Source organism: Quercus robur, chromosome 12 (genome assembly GCF_932294415.1).
Source record: "Quercus robur chromosome 12, dhQueRobu3.1, whole genome shotgun sequence".
NCBI lineage: Eukaryota > Viridiplantae > Streptophyta > Magnoliopsida > Fagales > Fagaceae > Quercus > Quercus robur.
In genome coordinates, this window is record NC_065545.1 from 11,860,208 (window position 1) to 11,870,277 (window position 10,070).

Consider the following 10,070-nt stretch of genomic DNA (forward strand, 5'->3'; position numbering starts at 1 on the left):
ACTGATCTTACATCACTAAGAAGAGGTTTTGTACTTAAATTTTGGATTATAAAAAGCGCCAACGACCCCTTTTCAAAACACAAGTATGCATTAAGTGAAATACTCATGAAAATCACAATCAAAATGTTTTTGTGAAATATTCATTTGAGTTCTAGTCTTTTTTTCTTGGCCAATGCCCATAGTGATAGTAGGTTAGCTAGTCAAACTCCATGATTTTGGTTATTGTTTAGAGGAAGCTTTCTTTTTCTATTCCTTCCAATGTTTGCTTTGTTTTAAGTTTTCCTAGTTTAGTTTGATAGTTTTATAGTTTAGTTGCTTTTTTTTGGTAAATTAGTTTAGTTGCTTTCTAGACTTAGGTTTTATAGGTTGGAAGCACGTTTATGATAGAATTGGTAGATTTGTAAGGTTTTTGCCTCAAGGGCCCATATATAGGCTTGATCATGTGTATGCATCTTGAGGAACCTACATATATAGCCTTAGTCATTGTAGTCTCTGCAAGAAATCCACATTTTTTATCATTCTTGAATTCATGTGTTTGCTTCTCTTATGCTTTTAACAACATGCTAGTAACATGCTTTGGGTGTGAATAATATGCTAAAAACACAACAACGTTTACATGAAGCCACTAGTGAAATTATTTCAATTGTACACTAATTACAAACTACTATGCCAACATTTGTGAAAAATATTATTAAATTTGCTGTGTTAAACTTATTGAAAAAAGAAAAAAACAATTTATTTCCAAACTAGTTTGGTTTTTTTGACATTATTATTGAAAATGAATTATTTTCTAATATATATTTTATAGAAAATTATCTCATTTTCCTAGACTTTAAAATGAGTTGGAAAATTATCTCTTAATTTCCTTTATTTAGTTTTGCGCGAGATAAAATTGTTTTCCAGAAAAATTTAATCTAAAATAACTCCATCTCATGCTAAGTTAAATAAAGGAAGTTAAAAGATAATTTTCCTTTGATTAATTTTTTACTCTTTAATACTACCAAACACAAAAAAAAAAAAAAAAAATTATAAACCATGTATGAGTTGGAAAAAAATATATACATTCACTTTATTAAAAAGAAAAAAAAAAGGGTCTTGAAAGTTATGTAATGGCTCAAAACAAACCAATAATAGCGGGGTCTATGTCCACATAGGACGACACGAGTACGTGACCACACGTGTAACGGCAGGCTCTAGAGAATCGCTCAGCATTTGGAGCTCTCTATATATAAAACGGTGTTTATCCTTTCACATTTCTAGGGTTTCTAATCCTCACAGCACCGGTCACAATAACCAATCTCTCTCTCTCTCTCTCTCTCTCAGACACACACACATCTCAGCTCTCTGACTGCGTTCTCGGCTCTCTGATTCTCCAACAAACCCTATCACCAGGTACTCCCCATCATTATCAAACCCTAACCCAACCTTTGTATCAAACCACTAGGACTCGTTTTTTTTTTTTAATTCAGTATTTACTATATATTCATATACAGCTTTTGTTTGATTCTTGATTTTTCTTTACCCATAGGGTTAGTGTTTCCTATTTATTATTTTATGTGAATCGATAACATTTGCAGTGGGGTTTTTTGCTCGTCCAGTGGTGATTTTTTTTTTTTGGGTTCGTCTGAATTAGGGTTCTGTGTTAGTAAATTGATTGAAATTTGCGTTTGAAAAGACCGATATTTGTGTGTTTTTATTATTATTATTATTTTTTGTTTTCTGTTACTGCTGAGTTGGACTAATTGTGTTATGAATTAGGTTTTACTCGAGTGTGATTTCTAAGATTAGGGTTTTTTTTTGGAAGTAAAATTGATGTTATTTGATAATAAAGAACCGATATTAATGTTAAAAAAAGTTGTGTTTGAAAGCAAATAAATAGAGTTTGAATTTGGGTCTGCTGGTTTTGTGCTGATACTGTTCTGATTGTTATGTAATTAGGGTTTTGGATGTAGATTGATTAGATTGCCCACATGTGCTTCTAAGTATGTGTAAACAAAGGAAAAGCAAATTGAAATTTGCATTATTTTTTGGTTGGGGGTATGTAAATTTATCTCGCCATGAGTCTCTCAAGGGAAAAATTCTAAAACATCCCCAGTAAAAAAAAATCCAGATTTTTAATACTCAGTTTCATATGCATCTGTCTCTTTTGATTTCTGTTGCATTTTTCACTGTATGAACTATATATTTCACCAAAAAAATGCCTCCCAGGCTTAATTGATTGTTATGGATTGAAATTTTCTTACAGACGTGGTGACAGTCAGTCATGATTACAGCTTTTTTATTTTTCTTACAAAGAACTGTTTTAAGTAGTTTAGTAATATGGTCATGCTAAAAAGATCTATGAAGTTCATAGACTTTAGCGTTTGACTGCATGAATATGTTAAACTTGAACACAATCACCAACACAAGTGTCCTTTTGATAAATTTCAGCTATTCCAGTTTTTAACGCATTGGTTGGTCGTGTGATTGTTGATTTTTTATGAGTTTTTGAAGCTGTGAGTTTGTAGTTATCCATGTCTTGTGCATGTTTAATTTTGCCAGTTCTTTTTTTAGTTTGTTTTGTTTAAGGATCCTTGGCTTATTATCATTTATTTTGAATGCAGGTTTTGTCTCTGTTTCAAGGCTTACCTGGATGTACATCCTTAGGAACATTGTTTGAACTGTTTTAGACAGGGAAACTATTTGAAGATTTGTAGCGCTTATATTTTAAGTTATTCATTGCTAGTCTAGCATGTCCAACAGGTTTGTATCACAACACTTGCCAATACCAAGCATGCAAATGGGTCAATTGGAACCCACCCTGGGCAAAGTGGACCCATCAGTACAAGACATGCAAATCGGACTGATGGGATCTGTATCAAATAGTCCTGCATCTCATCAGCATTTTATATTAAACACACAGGTGGGGCTAGTGGATCCCTTGTCTAGTAATCCTGCGTTGCAGAGGGTATCAATGTCAAGCACACAGACGGTAGATATTGAAACAAAGTCCAATAGTCTGGGACCTGTTGAAACCATGCTGAACAATGCAGCATACCAGCACTTGTCTGCACCAAGTAAGCGAAAGGCACCACTGGATCTTTACAATAATAGTGCTGCACAGCAGTTATCAACCCCTAACAAGCGGTTAGCACAACCGGAACATAGACCTTGGTTGCAGCAAGTATCTGGACCAATAAAAAGATCTGTACAGATGCAATCCATGCCCACCACACCCACCACGCCCACCACTCCTGGATCACAGCATTTGCCAACGCCAAATAAGAAAGTGGTATCCGGTAAATCTGGTTCACAGCGGTCTTCAGTGCCAAAAAATCAAACTGCAGTGCTGCAACCATCTCCCAGGGCTCAAACTGAGTCTTTCGAGTCTGTGAGGTCCAAGATGAGGGAATCATTGGCTGCTGCACTGGAACTGGTTTCTGAGCAGAAAGGCAAATCCTCGAGTCCAGGAAAGAACTCTCAGAGTGACTCCACAAGTGCTTCCGGGCTGAGGCGGGAGAATTCTCAACCTGCTGAATCAGTTTTTGGTGCTACTGATGCACTTGAACTTGTATCTGAAGAGCCTAAAGTGATGCCACTCTCCCATGAAGATTGGTCTGCACACAAAAACAATAATGGCAAAAGTGTATCTGAAATACAGACCATGAAAGCTGATGGGAAAGAGACCAAATCAAGATATGTTTTTTCTGGTCAAGATGTTTCTTTTAGTGATGAATTCTTTGTCAAAGATGAACTTTTGCAGGGGAATGGACTTTCCTGGGTATTGGATTCCGATATGGAAGTGGCAGAAAAGAGGGAGAGTCATACTGCTGAAGAGAAAAATTTGGAGAATGATGAACTGGGTAGGGATAAAAAAGAAGAAACTTATCTAACTCCACAGATACTGGCATTTAAAATTGAAGAAGAACTCTTCAAATTATTTGGCGGTGTGAATAAGAAGTACAAAGAAAAGGGGAGGTCTCTTCTGTTCAACTTGAAAGATCGTAATAATCCTGAATTGAGCGAAAGAGTCTTGTCTGGAGAAATTACCCCAGAACGGCTTTGTTCGATGACTGCAGAGGAACTTGCTTCTAAGGAGCTTTCCCAATGGCGGATGGCAAAGGCAGAGGAGCTTGCGCAGATGGTAGTCTTGCCTGATGCAGATGTTGATATTAGACGTTTGGTGAGGAAAACACACAAGGGTGAGTTTCAAGTAGAAGTTGAAGAAAATGATACTGTTCCAACAGAGGTTTCTGTTGAGCCTAGTTCACCTTCTCTAACGGAATCAAAAACCAAGGAGATGGAAGCCCCTAACCTTTCTAAACCTGATGGAGCCAATGATGAAGTGGATAGTTCTGTGGGAAAGAGTAATATAGAAGACCAGGATACTGCATGTACACTTACTATTTCTTCGAATGAGGGTAATGATTTAATGCAGGGGCTCATGGTGGATGACGTATTGAAGGATGCAGATTTTCTTCCTCCTATTGTGTCTCTTGATGAGTTTATGGAATCTCTTGATTCAGAGCCACCATTTGAAATTCTACCAGTCGATGCTGGAAAAATGTCCCCAATTTCAGACAAGGATGACCCCGAGATTGGCTCTGAGTCGAAGTTGTCTGAGCTAACTTCAAAAGATGTTGATATTACGAAAGCTGAACCCGAAAAAGGTGATGATGCTGTTGAGCAATCCAATGAAGATGATGCTGGTGTCAAATACAGTGATGGTCATGCTGACATGAAACCTAGTGGTGGTCAGACCAATGGGAGACTTAATGATGGTCAGGCCGTAGTTAAACCCAGTGATAGTCACATTGATGAGAGTTCCAAAGCTAGCCACGCTGAAGTGAAATCTAGTGAAAGCTATTCTCATTTGAAATTGAGTGACAGCCATGCAAAATCAGAAATTGTACCTCCTGCTGTCGTATCCAAGCCTGACCATGTATGGGAAGGTGTACTTCAGCTGAACACATCAGTCATGCCCTCTGTAATTGGCGTCTTCAAAAGGTGTGTATAGTCTCGTAAGAGTGATATTTTCAGTTCCATGCTATAGATGGTTGTGTAGTTATTTATTTTTAAACTGGAAGACACCTACCACATTTTTTCTTCAGTTTCATGTTCTTTGATTTAGTTTTGGATTATGTGCTGCATGCCTGCAACAAATGTTTCATCTACACCTTATATGTGCTTGATGCAATTCTTATGATATATATACATATATATATTTATTATATTATATTATGCACATATGTCTGGGTTAGGTAAATGTTATACCCATTGTAACTCTTACCTAATATTACACGACCTAATAAATTTTCGTTGGATTAATATTTTGAGAATCCATTGTTAGATCACATGTTTTCTATGTTCTTAACACCCATGCCAAATTTCTTTTCAATAAGATGTTATTTACCTTTTGATTTATGAACTCATTTTTTGTATATAATTTTTTAAGTTAAATTCTTTTTTTTGAATTTTAACATTTTATAGTGGCATAGTTGTTAATCTCTGATTGTCTTGATGTTTTGCATGCATGTAGGGTGTACGGAAACAATTTAATCCAACGGTGGATTTATAAAATAACACACCCAATATAAAGTTAATGAGTGGTGTAATATTGATAAAAGTTTCATTAGGTGTCCCAACCCTATATATATATATATACACTGTATGGTGTGTGTCTTGAGTTTTGAAATATGCACTGTGTATCTATAACAGGTTTATGTATTGTGTCAAAACTGCATGTAGGTTTGTGCTTTTGATGGTCATTAAATATCTCATTTAGCTGCTAGTCCACTACCTTAATGCCCAATATGTATCAGAGCTTGTTGATTCCAATTTGTACTTATTCATAGTATACAAGTTGGTATTACTCTATGTATTTGTTTTTGTTGTTTTTTTTTTTTTTTGGTGGATAATTTCATAAAGCTACTACATTTTATTCTACGCATCTTGTTGCCTGGTTGGTTTGAAGTTGAATAAATATATATTTTGGTTTACTCTGGGGCATTCACAAAGAAATGTGAAGTTATTTTATGTCAATCAAGAATGCACTTAAAAAAAAATTTGTGTCGTCTTATGTAGAGGTGGTGTATTCAGAAATGATGAACTTTGATTGCTTCTTTCTTTTTTTATATATTTATTTCTAATATCTTCTGCAGTGATCCTTATTGGATGAATATTTTGGTTGTGCTTCTGCTTCCTTCCCCTCTCACATGATCATAGGATGAGAGTTTTAATTTGCATGACAATGTATGTTTTGCCTTCAATTGGATTTTTGGAAATTTGGCTTTGAATGTTGCTGTTTATCATACAAGAGAGATTTGATCTGTCATATGATATATAGAAAGGTAATATTTCAAAAGAACATGCACAACATTGGAATGGAATGTTACACGTGCCAGAATGCAATAACCTTTCATTAGGGTTGTTACCAACATCTTTTTGAAGTAATTATTATGGATGAATCAATTGATGCGATAATGGTCATTAGGGTAAAAGAATATTGTAACTGGTAAGTGGACCCATGGTCAGCTACAGCATTGTGTGGAGATGCTTTTGGATCAAAAGGCTCAAAAATGGGATGAAGAGTGGATAATAGGCAATAGATTTCCAAATTAGAAATGTTAAAGAATAATGTGCTGTGAGCTGGCTGTCACATGGCAAGATTTTGCCAACACTACTGTCTTGTGGCAATAGTGAGGTCTCATTGTGGCCATGTGGCACCTTTGATCCGCTTGGGTTGCTCGCATGTAATTTTTAAGCCACCTAAATAATTTTAATTTTAATTATGTCCAATCAGATGTAACATCAGCCACCAAACTAGCATACTGACCAAATTTTCACACTACTTATAAAAAAAAAAAAAAAAAAAAAGGATCAAATTTCCACACTGCTACTTTTGAAACTCTTTTAAGTTGAAAAGGTAAAATTGATGCAAACTTTAAGGACCAAATGTGACGTTTGCCCTAGATAGAGAAAAAGAGCCATAATTGTGCATACCACTTGGGGCATTATTGGATCTGGTAGGTTAAAGATGATTTGGTTATGTACAATGAAGACTAATCCATCAGTTCTGATGTGGTGGTGTGGCATGGTTAAAGGTTGTAAAGATCCTAAGGAGAGGAATCTGCCAAAAGGTTGCAGGTTGATAATTGGCCTTTTGCAGTAGAGACTAGAATGCAGTGTGTGGATGGGTGGCATGATTCAGGTTGAAGGTGGAAGGATTAGGAGAAGCCCAAAAGGATGTGGGTTGATCTGATTTGAAAAGACATGTTATGCATGATTGTGTTTGCTTTTAGTTTTAGTCAGGACAGTATATTCTAGTCAGCATGGTTCGCCCTGAATATGGTATTACATAATTTAAATCACGTATGATTTATAAATGATAGGCTCCATAATGTGATATTTATTGAATTCTATTTTCTGAAAAGATTATGAAACTTTATGTTTTGGTTCTTGCTGATCTTATTTTCTTGTTACAGTGGTGAAAAAACATCTGCAAATGAGTGGCTCAGTTCACTTGAGATCAAGGGGAGAGTTAGACTTGATGCATTTGAGAAGTTTCTTCAAGAGCTTCCATTGTCCCGAAGTCGTGCTGTCATGGTACCTAATGTTTCTTTTAATTGTCTTACTGTATCCTACTATAAGTTCAGGAAAAGGAAAAAAACACTTACCACAATCTTGTTTTCATTAATCTTTCTTTTGGTATTCACACAGCATACGGTCTTCTCATATGCTAATGACCTTAATTTTAGGCCAATGAGATCATGTATCAGATTTGGTAAGAGAAGTTATAAATTAAAAGAAAAACTAATCTTTCTGTGGGTTAAGAGTGGTGCTATAGGTTACTATAAATCTTACTACACAGCCTTTATAACTGATATTTTGGTTTTTAAAACATACAATAAAATGTCCTTTGCAAATTGATATTTCAATTCTTAAAACATACAATAAATTAGTATCAAGATATAGTTTTATGTTATTGATGTGGCACCAATCATATTCATTGCTATATTGGTTTGCAAGCCTTTTGTAGTATAAATTGGTAATACCTTCAGCATTTCCCATGGATTAATTATCTCAATTATATGTTGAGTTTTTTTTACTTTAACCCATCATGTTTGCCCAAGTGGTTGCATCATTGACTATTTGGTGAAAGTAATAAACATATTTAAGCATTTGAATAAAATTATACTGCTTGAGGCTTTTGAGAAGAAAAAGACATTCTGCAGGGCTAGCCAAAACAGCTGGGGTCGCGTTTCTGTTTGTGCTGGTTGAACAAATAAAAAGGAGTGCCCTCATTATTTTAAAGTATTGGCTTTAATCAATTGATGATGAAAATGCCAATCACATAAAATAAAAATAAAAATAAAAAGAAAAAGAAAATTGTCCAGTGGATGTGACTTTGTTGAACGGTTTCTTTTAAAGAGAGTCAGAAGAGCAACGTGCCTGACGTAAGTGAAAGATGAAAGAGTAAATTGAAAGGCAGTTTTGAGCGTAGTATATAAACTGTAACTAGCAATTGAACCATGTAATTGCCGAAGGCACTCTTGCTTTAAAAGCAAAAAGATTACTCCCAAGTGTTGGGAAGAAAAGGAAAGCAAAAAGGTCATCCCATGTGTTATTAGGAAGACGATATTTTAAAATACAAAGAAAGTCCTGCTCGCGCAAACTCTGAATTTCATTCTAGTTATTTTCTGTTATCACTATAATTGAAGGAATTCTCTCTTTTATTAATATATATATATATTTTTAAAATTTTTTTGTAGGTTATGCATTTTTCTGTGAAGGAGGGGTCCCTAGAGAGCGAGCATGCAAGTATTCAGGAGGTAACAATTGTCATTATACTCTACTATATGTTTTGTCCACCTTTGGTTTGCAAACCATTCGCATTACCTGAATTATATATATACCTCTCCTGCAGGTGGCAGATTCTTATGTTGTGGATGAGAGAGTGGGTTTTGCTGAGCCTGCTAATGGAGTGGAACTTTATTTTTGTCCACCACATAAAAGAACACGTGAAATGCTCAGCAAGATCCTCTCGTCTGAACACTTTGAGGCACTAAATAATATTGATAATGGCCTAATTGGTGTTATTGTATGGAGAAAGGCTCAGTTAACTTCCAAGATATCATCCAACTCATCATTACACCAGAAACATAAAAAGCAAAATATCACTTCTAGGAGACAGCAAGAAACAAATATGAATGTGAATTTCGCACCTAAACCAACTCAACCTACTAGTCGCTTAACCCCCACCAATTTTAAACACCATGATGATGACGACGATGATGATGATGATGATGGTGATATTCCTCCTGGGTTTGGCCCTGGTGCCGCCCGGGATGAAGATGATCTTCCTGAGTTTAATTTTTCTGGTGGTGGCTCTGTTCCATCGTCCCAACAGAATTTTGCCCAAAATCCCTCTAGGGGATCATCAGGAACAGTCCCATTTCAATCACTTTCTCAGACCCCATCTAGACCTGTGGACCAAATGAGGGAACTTATACACAAATATGGACAACCTAAAACTGGTGTGCCTTCAGGAAATTGGCAGGACAACAACAATAGAGGGTTCGGGGCTGCGATACAACCTTGGAACGATGATGATGATGACATACCAGAGTGGCAGCCGCAAGCCCCTCAGCACCAACAACAACAGCAATCAGCTCAAGGCTTTCATCAGCCAACACTGCGACCACACTTGGTAAACCAACAACAACAGCAACAGGCATTGCCGTTGGGATCAAATCCTCAACAGTCAATGGTGTCATTGCAATCTTTACAACCTCAAATGAATGCGACACAAGGGACTTGGTGGGTTCCTCCAGTCCAAGGGAATGGTCAGCAACCGAATAATATAGGTTGTCAACCCAATGTAGTAGGGCAGTTCTATGGGGCACATGGACGAGGTGTTGGCCAACAAGGCCTATCCTGGCGACAAAATGCACCCAAAAGTAGAGGCTTTTAGCATCTTTTCTTTTCTCTTTTTTTTAATGTAAAGTTAAATGTTCTTTTCTTTTTTCTCTTTCCCCTAATTTACATATGTGCAAATTCTGTAACCATAAAGGTTTTACATGGTTGTTATA

General features: G+C 36.1%; 1 protein-coding gene across 1 annotated transcript; it reads left to right on the forward strand.

Moving 5' to 3' along the window:
• The first annotated feature begins 1,226 nt into the window (after positions 1–1,226).
• On the forward strand, positions 1,227–10,070 carry LOC126709941 (uncharacterized). The gene is made up of 5 exons (XM_050410320.1): positions 1,227–1,392; positions 2,604–4,986; positions 7,464–7,584; positions 8,751–8,810; positions 8,906–10,070. The coding sequence occupies exons 2-5, from the start codon at positions 2,732–2,734 to the stop codon at positions 9,950–9,952; spliced, it is 3,483 nt and encodes a 1,160-aa protein (XP_050266277.1). The 5' UTR covers positions 1,227–1,392; positions 2,604–2,731; the 3' UTR covers positions 9,953–10,070.

What these genes read in the sequence shown, in the direction of transcription:
- LOC126709941 (XM_050410320.1), top strand. Translation starts at nt 2,732, where the DNA reads ATGTCCAACAGGTTTGTATCACAACACTTGCCAATACCAAGCATGCAA. An exon ending in GTAATTGGCGTCTTCAAAAG is followed by an intron (nt 4,987 to 7,463) that starts GTGTGTATAGTC and finishes TTCTTGTTACAG; the next exon opens with TGGTGAAAAAACATCTGCAA. An exon ending in CCCGAAGTCGTGCTGTCATG is followed by an intron (nt 7,585 to 8,750) that starts GTACCTAATGTT and finishes ATTTTTTTGTAG; the next exon opens with GTTATGCATTTTTCTGTGAA.